Source organism: Apteryx rowi, unplaced genomic scaffold (assembly GCF_003343035.1).
Source record: "Apteryx rowi isolate R43461 unplaced genomic scaffold, aptRow1 scaffold_626, whole genome shotgun sequence".
NCBI classification, from domain to species: domain Eukaryota; kingdom Metazoa; phylum Chordata; class Aves; order Apterygiformes; family Apterygidae; genus Apteryx; species Apteryx rowi.
Window position 1 is genome coordinate 488,144 of NW_020450901.1, and position 16,532 is coordinate 504,675.

Genomic DNA, 16,532 nt, shown 5'->3' on the forward strand with positions numbered 1-16,532 from the left:
CGGCCAGTGATGCGGCGCGGTCCCGCCCGCCGGCGGCAGGGGGGCAGGCAGTGGGCCGCGGGCCCTTTAAGGGCTTCACCTGTCGGATGCGGTCTGGCGGCGGCGCGCGACCGGAAGCGGAAGTTGGGCCGGAGGTAGACGCTGGGAGGTCAGCCGGAAGCGGCGGTGCGAGGGGAAGGATGCCGCTGCCCGTCCAGGTCTTTAACTTGCAGGTACGGGCCCGCCGCCGACCCCGCTGCCCCCGCAGCGGCGGCGCAGTCGCCGGCCCTTCGGGACCCGTTTGTGCCGCCGCCGCCGTTTGTGGCGAGCGCGCGCAGCCGAGGGGCCCCGCAGCGGCCCCCTGGTTATTTTTCGCTCTGTGTGCGCTGTGGCTGGAGCTCGGGTGGTAGAGAAGGGCGCAATAAAGCGGGCGTGAAGAGGGGCCGCAGTAAAGAGGTAAAGCGGTAGAAGCCCGAAGGGGGTTGCTCTGCTGAACCTGAAACTTCTGTAGCCACGCAGCTGTTCCCTTTGCGAGTTAACTGTCTTTCTTCCCTTTAGCAGCCAGCAAGTTCTGTATCAGGGCGAGGGGGTGCAGAAAGTCAGGACAGGATGAGGGATAGTTCAGCACCCACCTCAGCTTCTTCATCAGTGACAGATCTGTACTGCACCCCCTGCAGCAGTAGGTCAGATCTCTTCCTCCCGAGTACGGCAGGAGACTTCAGCTTGAGTGCCAGCTTGTCAGCTTGTACGATGCTTTATGAGGTACCTTCAAACAGGGCACTCTTCTGGGCTCAGAAAGTCTTGGGGAGTGAGCGTTATTTTATTTGCTTTGTGAGTAGTTATTAAGTAAACCTTTTATTTTCTTTCCAAAATAAATAGCTAGCTTGAAAATGTCTCAATTTGTATCTCCTAGTGAGTCTTTTAATCCACTTGTGCTTTTCCTCATCTGGGAGTTTAGGAAGAAATGCAGAGCACAGCCTACCAGGGTGGCAGGACACAAGTCATTCTGTTTCACTAGCTGGAGTTATTGTTAGTTTCTGTAACGCTGGATCCTAAGGCATCTAAGTCATAGATCAGATTTTTCTGTGGTAGGCAAATACAGCCCCCAAAAAAGCAACCACAACACTTAAGCAAAGAAATAAATTGGATAAAGGTGGGAAAAGCAATGGTCTTGGTACATGGCAACCTAAACAATATTGGCAATGCTGTTTTCCTGAGTGGTTATCTGGACAATTAGACTCTCCTTTGGTACTCCATCCCTCTCCCTCATACAAAAAATGGCAAATTTTGACACAAACTTATATGCACTTTCCTTGCTTTACTTCAAATTTTGTGAGATTTTTCTTAAATCTTGGAGACGCGAGTCAAATCAGTATGTGAGCTGACAGTGGGTGAAACCCCAACTCTCACTCAAGAAAGAGAAATGGAATGTCTTTTGGAATTTAGCATGCACCCTGAGATGCTATGTAGCATCAGGTATACTGACCCCTTCACTTTGATGCCTTATCACTTGCTTGATGAACTTCTGAAAGAAGGAAAATGCTCTGTATGAAAGGTGAGAATTAGTGCTGCTTTTTTTAGAGGAAGCTTCATGCTGAGCAATGGCATCGCTAGAAAAAAATCATGAATATGTATAAAAGCTGAAGGGTAGTCTTTCATTTTTATAATTTCATGTGTATTTAAGTAAGTCTTTAACAGATTGAGTCACATAGTTGTTTCCTGCTCAAATGTAATAAGCTACTTTTGACTAAATTTGCTGTTCTAGGGTGCAGTAGAGCCCATGCAGATTGACGTAGATCCACAAGAAGATCAGCAGAATGCACCTGATATCAACTATGTGGTGGAAAACCCCACTCTGGTATGTGCTGGTTGAAGGCAGAAGGGTTACATTTCTTGGGCATGGCCTCTTCCTTTCAGGTTTTTGGAAGATGCCTTCATTTTACTCCTTGTCAAATTTCTGTTTAGAAATTAATAGACTCTCTTGTAAGCAAGGTGTGATAAGAATAACAGTGACTTCTTCTGTAGCTCTTTGTCTGCTCTCTACTCCGCTTTCTGATGAAGGAGGAAGTGCTGTGCTGTGGTTTGCTGTGTGCTGTTTGCTTGATATAGATTGCATTCTGAAACGTTTAGTACATCTCTGATTACTTATAGAGACATCTTTCCTTTATTTAAAGATGTGTCCTTTTCTCTGCAGAGCTAAGCTCAGATGCTTTAAGTATATAATTAGGATAGAATTCTTTCCTTGTGTCGTGATCCTCTGGAGACTGGCTAAAACTCACAGAGCTGTCAAGTTGTTAAGGGCTGCATTTGCTAGTATCAGTTTCTTCAATTTTTAATTCATGGTTTGAGATTTTGGCCAATTTCTGTGTATCAGTTCTGCAGTAGTGGGAGATGAATGCCACAGAAGAGAACAAAAATGTTAATTAAAAAAAAGGTTAAAGCAACATTAAAATTGCAAAATAAAGCACTCAGTTGGAAAGGTCTGGATCTCATATAACCTCTGAAGCTCCAATTTGCCCCTCTTGTCCCTGTGCCTTGTAATACAGTTGTCATATGGTCATTCACTGTTTTCTGCACAGCCCTCATTAATTCTTTATTCAGTGTATGGGCTGATACCTTGTTTGATTTCACTGCATTTAAATTTTGTTCTGAAGATAGAATGATGATGTAATTATGTTTTTAGCCTTTTTGTCTTGCTTGTTAGTATAGCATCTGAATGTTTCACAGACATTAGGGATTTTATTTTCACCATGATTATATGATGTGAAGGAACATAATACCCCTTTGACATTCAAAGAGTCGAGGAGTAAAGTTGAAATTGCTCAGAGATGTCAGGAGTATTGTGCAGCCTCAGACATGAAACACTGGAAGAAGGAATGCTCCTGCTTTTGTATTTCTCAGATTCTGCAGCAAATAAAGCAGGAATCCTAAAGACAGGTCTTCAGTGCACACAGTCCTGTTTCAGTCTCAGAGTAAGTTCATTCTTTCACTAAATCACGGAAGAGTCACGTTAGAAAATGTGATCATGACATCTATAACTGTGTCTTAATTTTGGCACACAGAAGGGAACAAATTAAGTGTGGACAGGCAACCCGAATCTAGTGTTTCCTGATGCCCAAGTGCTAGATTTGGCCCTGAACATTGTTATGTTTGTTTACATTTGTACTTCTTTTCTTTGGGAAATCTACCAGCAAGGCTTTAGCATGTCTTTACTGGCCACATGTAAAGTGATTTTTAGCTCTTCTCCCAAAGGCTTAAAATTTATTACATGTTCAGAATTGTAAATCTCAGATCCTTCCCCAAAAGTAAGTGATCCTAGTAGTTCTCTAAGGAGATGTTTTAAGAAGTTAGTATGAGTAAAAGAGTGCAAATTCTCATTTGGAAACTATTTTTTAGGGAAAAACTGTCAAGGATGGGTGTCTGGTCTGGGAAACTTCAGCTCAAATGATGAAATCCGGGCAAAGTCACAGTGTGAGTTAGTGTTGCCATCTTTGCCTTCTGAGACCAGATCTTGTTTGCAGGATTTGGAGCAGTATGCATCGAGTTACAGCGGTCTTATGCGAATTGAGCGGCTGCAATTTATTGCTGATCACTGCCCACAGCTGCGAGTGGAGGCTCTCAAGATGGCACTGTCRTTTGTCCAGAGAACTTTCAATGTTGATGTGTACGAGGAAATCCACAGAAAATTGTCTGAGGCCACCAGGTACTGAGAAAGAGATGGGAACATGGGAGAGCTGCTTTGACTGTATTAAGACAGATGTGCCACAGGAGGAAACTTTGCACGTAATAGTGGAATGTTGCTTATACAAATTATCTTGGCCCTTAGAATTTGATAACAATGAACTATATGTTTCTAGGCTAAGATTTGGTGCTTTTCTGAAGATTAAACACAAAAAGCTTACTATTTCAGTGTGGAGCCTTAATGTTTTAAAGGGCTACAGGTAGGTGATGAGGAGAGATTAGTCCTTGTAGCTGCTTCAAATGTTAATGAACACACTTGTCTCTCCTAAGGAAAACTCTGGAGATTAAGCTTCTTCTAGATGCTCTTGTGTTTGTAAATTAACACCTTATTTAAATGTTTGCATCATTGCCATGTTTTTTCCTAATGACAGCTTTACAATTAAGGATAGTCTGTTGATGATTGCCTTTGATACTTCACTTATCCATCCATAATTCCTGTCTTCACATTTTTTTTTGTTGGTATGCACATTTGCTGATTTCTTGTCTGTTTTGCTCTGGGAGCCTTTTACCATGTCTATATGACAGCATACTCATTACTTTCTTATATGTGGAAAGGACTGTTGGCTTAAAAAAAAAATTGTTTTTCTGGTTAAAATGTTGGAAAAGGAGTTCAGTGCAAGTAAAAATGTTGATTTGAGCTCGATGGAGTTATATTACTCTCCAGGATTAGGTTTTCTTTGACTTGCACTCCATTGTAGATACCTCATTAAAAGAAGTAGCGTAGCATCTGTACAGTGTAGCTTTGCTATCAAGCCCTTGCAACATAGTTGGGGAGAGAACTCAGAAACACATGTGTATTGTGTCCCATACGTTTGATTGGATTTTATGACTCTTTAGAAGTTAATAGAATGTAATAATTACTTGCAGCACTGTTACTAACTTGCTTGATTTGTGGCATAATGACTTATTGATTTATAGAATAGGTTGGCTTTTTCTTTAAAATTAAGAAGAACTTGCTTGTTAATAAAATATCTACAAAGGATCATTAGGGTAATTTTGAGAAGAATTTGTAAACATCTGATGCTTCTGTTGCTATTTCACTGCAAATCATAGCAGCCATTTTTTCCTTTTCTTTCCCCTCCCCACCTTTTTTTTTTTTTTGGTCTGTTTGGTGTATGTGGTACCATTTGTTAGGATAACGGTGCCATGTACTTATCAGACCTCTGTTTTGAAAAGCTTGCAGCATAATAGCCCAGTTCAAACTCTTTCTTTTCAGAGAACTGCAGAACACACCTGATGCTGTCCCTGATAGTGGAGTCGAACCCCCTCCTCTTGACACAGCTTGGGTTGAAGCTACACGCAAAAAAGCTCTTCTTAAACTGGAGAAACTGGACACAGATCTGAAAAATTACAAAGGGAACTCCATCAAGGAGAGTATCAGGTGAGATGTAGAAGGCTCTGCTGAAGCAAGGGAGAGCATTTTGCTCTTCCAGGCACCTAACACAGGATGTCAACTGCATTCAGTGCCTTAGGTCAGTGTGCTGAGTTACTTGTTTCAAGCAAACTGACTCTGTGTCCCTTTTCTTTTCTGCACTTTCTGAGTTCACAATTCATTGGTATTTTAATTCCTGTGCTCCAGGAGAGGCCATGATGACTTAGGTGATCATTACCTTGACTGTGGGGACCTTAGCAACGCTCTCAAATGTTACTCGCGAGCCCGTGATTACTGCACCAGTGCTAAACATGTTATCAACATGTGCCTCAATGTTATTAAGGTAGGAGGATCTGCAGAGAATGGTAATTGGAGTTTTTCTGACACCTATTGTGCAGTCCATGGGGGCCCAGTTACACCTCTTGCATCTGTAATGAGAGAGCTTATGCAGGTAACACTGTTTATTCATGCCTTGATCTGTGCTGTCTTTCTGGCTGTCTGCAGGTCAGTGTCTACCTCCAGAATTGGTCTCATGTTCTGAGCTATGTAAGCAAGGCTGAGTCTACACCAGAAATTGCAGAGGTAAGGTTCTGCTTTTTAACTTGCATTTTCCCTTTGCTTTCTGTCTCCAAAATTTGTAGTGGGATTTCTCCCTTTCCCCCTTTAGGATTAGTTCCCTCTAAGACTCTCAGTCTGTTCTTCCTCTAATCTGTCCATTCCCTGACTTGTATACTATTCCTTTTAAGGTTCATTGCTGCTTATCTCCACATGGTATGTGCCTAGGAAATCTAAGTCATGGTAAATGCTAAGAGATTTCCCATCCTCAGTATCCATTTCAGTTCTTGCCATATTTCCCAAGACAGGTGAAATTAAGTTATCTTGATGTTGAGATCTGTAAGTTAACTGTTAGGATGAACTATCCCAAGGACAGCTGTAATCAAAAAGGTTTTCACACTACTTGCTCATTACTGCTTTTTTCCATCCTCTAGCAAAGAGGAGAAAGAGACAGTCAGACACAAGCAATTCTCACCAAACTGAAATGTGCAGCAGGTGAGTGAATCCCTCAGCTTCCTGGATTTTTCTGCCCTTCTTTCTGCCTGTTAGCTGTCCACAGGGCTCTTTGACAGCAGAGTGTGCTTGATTTGTTCTCTTATATTTGCCATGTGTCATATTTTCTCACCAGAAATGCAGAAATATTAAAACTGATGAGATAGAACTGCTGACTAGGTTTTGAATTTTCTTTCTTCTCCCTAAGCTTCTTCAGAGAGGATGCCAGTGTGAGTCAATGTAGTCTACAAGATGCCAGATACTGGCCAAGAGTCTGTTTCACTTCAAAAGTGAAGGCCCAAGCAACCTTGTGGGGCCCATTCTACTCCATAGATTTTGCAATTTCTCCTACTTTGTGTACTATCATAGAGTACTAACTTTTTTCTGGTTTCTAGGCTTGGCTGAACTAGCTGCTCGGAAGTACAAACAGGCAGCAAAGTGCTTCTTGTTGGCATCATTTGATCATTGTGATTTCCCTGAGGTGAGGACCAAGAGGGCACTGTGTGCAGGTCTTAGAAGGGATGTAATTGTTCTAAGTATTAGATTGTAAAATTCAGATGCTGTAGTTATCCTCACAGCACTCCTATATGTTTTGATGGTGTTGTGAATCATGTTTTACAAAAAAAAAACCACTCTGTTCTTGAGTTCTCTAAACAGTCTACTGTATGTCACATAGGTATTCTGTGTGGGATACGTGCACCTGTGTAGTCCAGTCAAAAGACTGGTTGCTGGCATTGGTTTCTGCTGTTAGCAGTGGGCATTCACTCCTCAGGTTGAATGAATGCCTGAGAGCATGTTGAGTGCTTCCACTGCATTTGGCAAGGACTAGTCTTGTCACTGGGTGAAGGAAATGCCTGGGGTAGGATACCTAATTCCAGACTTCTGCCATTTTGGTAGTTAGTGCTCCAGTTCAGATCTCTCTCTTTCTCTCTCTCTCTCTCTCTCTCTAGCTGTTATCTCCTAGCAATGTGGCTGTGTATGGTGGTCTCTGTGCCCTTGCTACCTTTGACCGCCAGGAACTACAACGAAATGTTATCTCCAGCAGGTGAGTGATGCCTTGAGAAGAATTTGTACAGTACAGGACATCTTTTGGGACATGGGCTCTGGTTTGAGAATGGATTCTGACAGGAGTAGCAGTCTCTTACAGGAGAGAAAGAACCACTGAGCCTTAGAAATTAGTGTTAGGTGAGATTTCACTATCACAGTGGTTAGTCACAGCTGAAATTTTTGTAATATAACAGAAGTCTCCGACCCAGGTCATATCTGCATAGCCCACTTTTCTGTATCTTAGCAGCTGCCAACGTCGGATCTTAAATCGGAGTGAGACAGCATTATAGAAGGCAGCTGTAAGATAATTTGCCTTCATGTTATGACTTGTTTTGGTGTATGTTAATCATATTAATACAAACTAATAATTGTTAATACAGCTTTGATTAATATGATAATCTAACTGCAAAATATGCAAAGTTATGAGAATTACAGGTTTTGGAAGAACATGGATGTTTGTGCATCATAGATTAAATGATTCCAATGCTAAATTCTTGACAGCTAAGGGTATGGAAGCAGTAATTTTAAATTGATGTGGAAAAAGGGGCATTACACTGACATTTTTTCTTTGGCTGGCTCATAAGGTAAGGTCCCAGAGTTCAGAAATCTGGGGTGGAGAATTGGGAGAGCACTGAGAAAGGATGTGCATCCCAAAGGTCTCCCCCACTTAAATTATGTTGTTTTCCTGAGACAGTTGCATGCTGAACCTACCTATGGCATGCTGTACTTAGAGGAGATTGTGCTTTTGAAAGGGAACACAAAGCTGGCTAGCACAGAACACGGCACACACCAATGTTGCCTATGTCTTCTGATGGTGTGTCTTGATTCTGACCTGTCCCACCTGTTTTCTTGCCTTGTGCGGACAAACATTTCTACTACTTGTTTTGGCAAAGTCTCTTGCCTGCCTTTGCCACAGCTCTGATGCTGTGCTGCACCTCTCTCTCTTCCAGACTCCCTGCCCTGCTGAAAATGGTCTCTCTGGTCTGTTAGAGAGTAAATTTTTAGAGAGTAAATTTTTGGAGTCTTTAAATGATAGTGAGAGTTTGTAACCTTGTAATTTGGAGTGATGAGGTTGTGGGGGTATCTCAGTGGTGGGTTCCAAGGTCTGATCACTGCCTGTTTATCTGTAGCTCCTTCAAATTGTTTTTGGAGCTGGAGCCACAGGTTCGTGACATCATCTTCAAGTTTTATGAATCCAAATATGCTTCATGCCTGAAGATGCTGGATGAGATGAAGGTGAGTTGCAGGGGAGCAGTGCAGAAACAGACCCTAAGAGTTCCCTTTCTGTGGCCTTTTGTGAGAGGCAGTGAATATTAAAAGTAGCTACTAGGAGTGTGTTCCATGCTCAGCTCTKTTTGCTATCCCTTCTGCCTCCTGAGATGGTGAATGGAAACTGGGAGTAGTTTGGCAGTGGAGGGTGAGGAGAAATTATATATTTTTTTAATATATTGTTCTTTTATTTCATATTATTTTATAGTCTTGTGTTGCTGTAGTGGATATTAATATCCTTAAGGTTTAAGTATATACATATGCATGCTTAAGAACATAAGAATAATATTTTTTTCTAGGCTGCTTCTCTGCTTCTGATTTTTTTGTTTTTGTTTTTTTGCGTAGGACAACCTGCTGCTGGATATGTACCTTGCACCTCATGTCAGGACACTTTATACCCAAATTCGAAATCGTGCCCTTATCCAGGTAATTGTTCCTGTAATCCTGAGAGATAGATGAACAGCGAGGTAGGAAACCTCTTCCTAATTGCTTTTCTTACAGTGTTTTAGAAGGTGGGGAGTACACTTGGCAACTAAATATTTCTTTCTTTCTAGTACTTCAGCCCCTATGTGTCAGCAGACATGCGCAAGATGGCCACTGCTTTTAATACCACAGTGGCTGCTCTGGAAGATGAACTTACTCAGCTGATCCTGGAGGGACTGATCAATGCCAGAATAGACTCGCACAGTAAGGTCAGTGCACCTGAGCCACAGGTTGTGGACTGGAGTGAGCAGCTGTACTAGTATTTAGAAATTCTCCATTCCTGGGAGACTTTGAAGTTGCATTCATCTGTAGTGACTGGTATTTTCAGTAGGGTGGATCTGCATGGAAACTCAGACTCCATGATACCTCAGCCTTGTTCCCTTGTGCAGAAAGGGCTTTCTGGTATGGAACCCTGTCATAGCTCCTGCATCCAGTTTTCTGTATTGGTTACAGATTCTTTATGCTCGAGACGTAGACCAGCGCAGCACCACTTTCGAGAAGTCTTTACTAATGGGCAAAGAGTTTCAGCGACGTGCCAAAGCTATGATCCTGCGGGCAGCAGTCCTGCGCAACCAGATACATGTCAAGGTATGGGCATGTTAAATGTGGAATCTGAAGCAGTGTTACTTTTTTTTTTTTTTTTAAACAGAAAATGCAAACATTGGTGAATTGAAGATTCTGGAGGGGAGTGGATTTATTGTGCTCATGAATGGACACATTCTTACTATATTAAATAATAAATACAGAAGAAACAAGAATTTCTAGCCAATACACTGACCAACTTGTGCAATGTAGAGTGTACTCTGAAGTCTGTATGCTTGAGTTGATTCTGACTAATTGATTCTGGCTAATTCTTGGTACACATATCTTATCTTACCAAAATAAAGAAAAATTATTTAAATAACTTTTTTTTCAATAGAAGAAATATAAAAGCATTTTTGTTTGAAGTATTTCTTCTAGGATGCAGTTCCAAAAGAAAGCCCTGGGGGAGAATCGGCCACCTGCAGCAGAAAGTGTTATTTTCTGTAGTATATTAATCTCCCTGATAAATAAGTGCCAGAAAAGATTCAACTACCAGCAGGTTTTTTATTCAACTTGTGGGGGCCCACTGCACCTTGTAAATAGTAAACAAAAGTGGTTTCAAACGTCTGATTTGACTTAATTATGAACAGTTCTTGTGAACAGTAGCTGTAAAAATTATAAACACAAAACCTTGCCAAAGCCATCGTTATTTGTGAGTTGGGGGTAGGCTCTCCTTCTGCTACTATCCTGCTGTGATTCACCTCTTCTTCGTTTGGTTTCTCCGGAAGCACTCTGTGTAGCATATGTACACGTGTCGCTAACTAGCATGTGTTTTGGTCTTCTTGTTGCAGTCTCCTCCAAGAGAAGGTAGCCAAGGGGAGCTTACTCCAGCTAACAGCCAATCCCGAATGAGCACCAACATGTGAAAAACTTCAGGCGCTACCAAAAGAAGTGGTCCCTCCAGGACTGTATCCAGTGTCTCACCCAAAAACTGCTGAGCTTCACAAACTGTCCCTGGCTCCCTCACTTCTTGCCTGGGTTGAGAGGGTCAGGGCTGATGGTGGATAATATGAATATTCCAGTAACTTTAATTCTCATAGAAAAKAAATTCTTTCTAAAAATGGCATCCCTGCAATAGGTTATCATTTCAGTGCTGGTAGGACATTTCCCTCCATTCTCCTTCATCCACCGCTCCGTGAACAGTTGTTAGGTTATTCATACAGATGCTGATTAGAGGGTTTTTCAGCTGCTATTAATTTTCTTGGTTCAACGCTGCAAAAAATAGTGTTAAGTTGAATGGACAGGTGTGATCAAAGATGAATTTTGCTGGCCTGAAAGTATTGCCTTGATTCTGAGCAGTGCTCTGCTTTCTCTTTATTTCAGATAAACTGTAAGTGCATTGCTCTCAATTATGGAGCTAGAGTTCTGATGGAAGAAGAGATTCTTTCAAGAAACTCTTAAGGATTTTTTTTTACTTATACCTGAACACATGGCACTGCTTCCATGCATTCAGTCACAGGCCTGTATTTTAGGTTGTTGTGTTCACCTGGATCCAGGTTCTTTCTGTCTGGCCTCTGTTTTCAAAGACCTATTTCTTGATTTGTTTCCCACCTGCACATGACCTGGCTTTGGGGCCCAGTGTTACCATAGCAGTAAATCTCTACCTTATACAAATACTGCTGTTTGTCCAGTCTTTCTGCCACAGTGTGTGATGGTTTCCCAACATGTGCAACAGTTACTTCTGGCAGCATGGATAAATGCCATAAAATAACACGCAAGTCCTGGGGCAGAGCTGAAAGCAGCCAGTCTAGGTGTCTGCTTTCCAGGTGCATTTATTCTGCTTTCCCTTTTATAAAGGGATTAAAGGTGGCAGCCCAGGTGTGTGCATGCATATTCTGTGTTAATGAAAGGAGATATGCACTGAATGTTCTGAAGTTACTGCAGCCTTGCATTTACCTAATTCATAAGGCAAGCTAAGAATTTTGATCCAGCTGGATCTGGCTGGACTGGCAATTGACTACAGATGTTATTGTTAATGCTTTTTTTTTTTTTTTTTTTTTTAATGTGTGTGTATATATATAAGATGTTATTTCTAGTGCATTAAACCGCAGGATTAAAAAGCTTTGCAGTGTTGCAGTGTTTGGGGTTTTGTGTTAAAGTTGGTTTTTAGGTATCTTTATCTCAAGTCATTGGTTTTCTGCTAAGCTTGATGATTTTTGGCAGGCCACTTCTTTTCTGGTTGGAGATGTAGCTTGGATGGACAGTGAAGAAAGGGCAGTTTGAGGAAATGTTCTAACAGCAAAATCCCACACTGCTTTTTTGTACACAGCTGCTGAATTGCGGCAGTGCTCTCTCCCTCTGGCACTCTGTGCTTTTTCTGACTTAGGTGCCGAAAATGGAAGCAATACTTCCTGTGAGGTCTTTGGTTAAATGTCTTCCATTTGGCATGGAGAAAATATCACATTTTAAAGGAGGGAAAGGAGGGAGCTAGTTAATCAAGAACTTTGAGTCAGGCATACAGATGGCCAGTTTTGAGAGAAAGGCAAGTTGAGTCCTCAGGTAAATTATTGTAGGTCCTTGTAGAAATGCTGGGAAAGTAATTTTAATGCCTTCTGTTCATGCTGAAGCAAAGCCATTAAATTCTGTTGTAGTATTTAAACCTTCTTGCTTTCAGATTAGATACTTTCCTCCTAGTTCAAATGGGCTAGTGATACAATTTCTAAGGAAAAGATCTTGCACCCTAGTCTTGAAAAGAAGGTTTTGCAACCCAATTCAGTGCATTGTGTCAGTTGGCTATCTTTTCTGATACACATCTTCAGCTGTCTTGATTTTATTTGGCTCCTTTTGTCCCTTCCTGTAGGCTTTCTACTGGAGGAATCGTCAGTTGTAAACAGAGGTCTTTTGCCTTTTCAGCATGCTCTCTTGAGAATCTCTGCTCTTTCAACCTCTAGCAGTTGTCTGCTCTTGTGAGAGTTTCATTTTCCTATTTGGGAGGTGGCTAAAAGCAAGTATTCTTTAGCAGTCAGCATAAAGCCCACTAGGTGGCAGTAGCGGTTTCTCACTCATCGAAACAGGAATTCCGCTGTATCCCAGAGCAGTTCCATAGCTAAGACAAAGATTATCAGTTTCTTATCTGCAGATAAAAATGCTTACAACCTCTTTTGGACAGATAGAACATTCCTTTCTTACTGCTCAGTTCACTGGCATTTTTCAAGTGTCACTGGCATATGATTTTGTGTAGAATTATCGGCATGTACCTCTTTTGGGTAGCCTGTGAAGGGAGCTGCTGTTGTACTAGAGTCTTCTAGATGTGAGTCAGGGCTGTCCAGGCATATTTCCTCTAGATTTTGCTCATCTCCCACTTCAGTCCTAACAACTTGCCAGTCCAAAGATTAGGAAATACAACATAGCAGGGATACAGTTCTGTATAACTCCCATTCATAAACCTTCCCCAAATTACCGCGATTAGAATAATCTTAAATTTCCAGGGGGAAAGAGTAACACTCAGTAAGATGACTCCCATAAGATGAGTTTTCAGGGATTCCCTGTGACCACCCAGCTAATTCAGGGGATGAAGTTTTGTGGTATTTGCAGCATGTTGATATGGCTAAGATATGTCCAGAGGAACTTCATTTAAGTGTATTTCATTAACTTGTTCAGCACCTTTGATTGAAAGGGAAGGAGTTGCCAGTGGTAGGCCATAATTTATGGTGTGCTCATGYAGTGTAAATTCTCCTCTTTTAGCCTGACCTGGCTAGGGATAAAGGAAGAACAGTTTGAAGGAAGGTTCTTTTGGTGAAGGCAGTTCACTTTTAATTAGCACAAAAGTGGCACAAACTGCCATTATGGGAGTGTTGTGTTGGAGCAGTTCAAGTATAGATCTTCTTGAAGAAAAAAATAAATAAACCAACTTAATTTGGCTATTCAAGGATCTTATGCCTTCTTCTTCATTACTTTATATAGGAAGAGAAATAGGTGAGAATGGGGGAGCAGTGTGCTCCACATGACAGTGCTCTCACCCTTTTCTTGTGCCATGCATTGTGAGAGCTGAGATTAATACAGGTGAGCTTTTTTTTTTTTTCCAGTAGTCCATTAAGTGTTAATTTGCAGTATTTTAAAAAATTGTATGGAATTGACTTCCACTTATCTCTGATACTCTTAGAGAACAGAGATGGATTACTCTGTGCTCTGCACATGAGCTTTGCTCTTCAACTGCTATTGTTTTGGCTGCTGCATTCCCATTTACTTGGTCTGTAAATTAAATTCAAGGTTTTGTAGGCTCTAATAGAACAACCTAGCTTTAGATTATCTTATAGAATAACTTGATCAGTCTAAATTAATTGTCTTGGGAACAGAAACAGGCTAATAGGGATATATCAACCTCTAAGAGAAAAGTATGAGATTCAGTGGTTAGAAGTTAGGTAAATTCCTAATGCAAGTAAGACAATTTCTTGACAGCAAAACATGGTTCAAAATTAGGATTTGATATACTTATTAAAAGCCATAGAGATAAGGGTAGATGCAGGAGCAAGAGATGGTCTAATTCAAACAAGAATTCAAGTGGCAAGACCTGGGGACCTGTCTTATGTGGGAGATCAGACTAGGTAATCTCATTGTGCTTTATCGCATAGATATCAGTCTTCCAGTTCTCTAGTACTTCTGCAGCCATAGCTTTGACTATTATACCATCCTCTTGGAATTTATGTCACTGTGAAGTCTGTGTGTACATAAAGTTTGTACCCTGTAAATATATGCTGAGATTCAGCGTTTTCTGTCTTCATTTGATTTACTACTTGTCCTTTTTTTTTGTTGTTGGGTTGGGTTTTTTTTGGTTCTCTGATGCATATTGTCTGAGAAGCTGGTTGCCAAATAAAGGCAGTACTCCTCTTTCTTGTGTGCCTGTGAAAATGGAGTAAGTGCAGGAATCTCATTTCCCCCAAGCTCAAATAAATGTAAGTGGGTAATTTTAAAGATCATTTCTGGCATGCTTCTACATGCAGAATGCTGTTCTCCCCTACTCCCATTAAAATTTAATACTTTATTTCTTCTCAAGGGCCTGTGACATAGGAGCAAAATAGGACATAATCTTGCTGAGTCTGCAGGCTGCAATTTTTTGATTAGAGATAAATAGGATAATTAGCATATTGGCTATCCTGAAAGCAATCCCTAGTTAATGTAGGTGCAGGTGTGCCCAGTTTAAGTGGCAAATGGCTCAGCATTACTCATGTTGTAATAGTGCCTCCTGATTCACAAGGACTGGTTATTAAGAAATTGATACAGTGGTCCTCTACCTCATTAATTACGAGGTTTTAATCTTCTACAATGGCTGTTGAAAGTTCAGGTTGTAGCTTAAGTGTGTTTCTAGCTGCATTGCCTATTAAGAAATGCCTTGGAAAGGGGTGGGGAAGAACATGCCTTAAATACTAATTCTGTGAAGGTATATGTCTATTTAGGATTCTCAAGTGTAAGATCCTTCCTGAATTCAGGTGCCTAAAGCTGGTTGGGACTCTCACACTGGTAAGTGATTCTGTGATGAGACTGCATATTTGAGAGAGACCTGTTCTAAAATCCCACTGTTTAATTGAGGATATAATCCAGATCTCTCAAATAGCAAAAGTCCCTCCACTGCCATGTTATAACAGTGTACGCTGCTCTTGCAGAAGCTGTTTCTGACTGTACATTTTCTCTGGCACAGTGAGTAGGACAGGGAGAGGACTGAGCTTTCTGATGTTGTGGGGAAACTGCATAACATGGGGTGGGGGGGTGGGGAAGTGGGCATTTTGAAATTCTATGGCAATGAATATTTAGCTCTTTATTAGAAGAAGGACTTTTCCAACAGGCCAGGGAATTCTGTTCAGAATACTTTACAGCTTTAAAGTGTATGTCTGTGTGAAGAAAGTGGAATATTTCCACATATTTCCAGGAGACATGGTTTCAAGTTTTCATCTTTAAATGAGGCAAAGAGGCATTTTTAAACCTGGTTCTCCCACACTAATCACTGGACTATTTGGTAAATGCCACACCCTTTCCTTCCCCTTGGCTTTCTGTGCTGGTTCCAATTCACAAGGCAAGCTAGCAGAACACCTACCAGCTTAGTGTCTAAACTTAATTTCAATATGAGGGTAGACAGAAATTCTGAAAGCTGCTGAAAGACTTGGTTAACAAAGTGATTGAGCCTGGAAGATGCTATTCCCAGAACATAATGGAAAGTATTTTGTTCTAATAATGACTGAATACAATGGGAAGACTCAATACCAGAGTTTAAGCTACTTTTGTCATCATAACCTGGAGAAAGCTAAAACTAAATGTTAGGCAGCATTTAATTCCAGCCTCCAAATTAATATGAAGTTCTTGCCTCTTGTGGCCCCTCTAAAGGAATTGAATTGGGAATGAATGGGAACAGCTAGTAAAAGATATCCAGATACAGACAGATATCTAGAGAGATAAAGATGCATGTGACCATGTGATGGAGAAGGTCCCTGGAGAAACAGCAAGGAAAACTGGAACATATAGAACAGAAGTTGCCAGTGAGCATTACAGTAATTGTCCTAAAGGTAGGCCAAGGCCTCTCTTTAATGCAGGTAATAAAGGTATTCTCTTTAATGATCTGTTAATCTTTCTTCTGGGCTTTCTTGTTAATGCTTTGAATGAGAACATGCTACAGCTACTAGCTGTTTTCTTTTTATCCAGCATACTGTTCTGGTTTATGTATGAGCTCATGGCTGTAAACTATAAAAGAGTTTGTGATGCAGATTAGAAAATGCAAACAGATCATTAGACTCATCTAAACCTTGCTCAGGCTCAAAGTGTGTGTGTGTGTGTGTGTGTGTGTGTGTGTGTGTGTACGCATAAGTGGGTGTAAGTAAGTGTTGAGAAATAAGTGAAAATGTTAAAAATGGGTCATAAAATAACAGGGCATGCTGTCCTCTCCTTGTTCCTAATGGTGCTGTCTTAAGCCCCTCTTTCGGTTTTAGGAGGGAAAAAAAAAGTCTGGGTTTGCTTTTTGACCTCGGAGGCACTTTTGATTTTCACTTATTACTGTTCAATAATCTTACTTTTCCAAGATATGGGC

At 41.1% G+C, this 16,532-nt stretch overlaps 1 protein-coding gene across 3 annotated transcripts; it reads left to right on the forward strand.

Annotated features, from left to right (window-relative positions):
* Positions 1-21: 21 nt before the first annotated feature.
* On the forward strand, positions 22-14,240 carry GPS1 (G protein pathway suppressor 1). 3 transcript variants are annotated; one of them, XM_026084092.1, is made up of 15 exons: positions 22-212; positions 538-741; positions 1,745-1,837; positions 3,501-3,682; positions 4,937-5,101; positions 5,300-5,435; positions 5,597-5,674; positions 6,082-6,142; positions 6,535-6,620; positions 7,090-7,184; positions 8,317-8,422; positions 8,801-8,881; positions 9,010-9,147; positions 9,392-9,526; positions 10,312-14,240. In XM_026084092.1, exons 1-15 carry the CDS (start codon positions 87-89, stop codon positions 10,384-10,386), a joined length of 1,761 nt encoding a protein of 586 aa, XP_025939877.1. In that variant the 5' UTR covers positions 22-86; the 3' UTR covers positions 10,387-14,240. The 3 variants fall into 3 exon arrangements, with proteins under 3 accessions (XP_025939877.1, XP_025939878.1, XP_025939879.1); XM_026084093.1 differs by lacking the exon at positions 538-741 and having other exon boundaries at positions 26-212; XM_026084094.1 differs by lacking the exons at positions 22-212; positions 538-741 and adding an exon at positions 920-1,534.
* Positions 14,241-16,532: the final 2,292 nt, after the last annotated feature.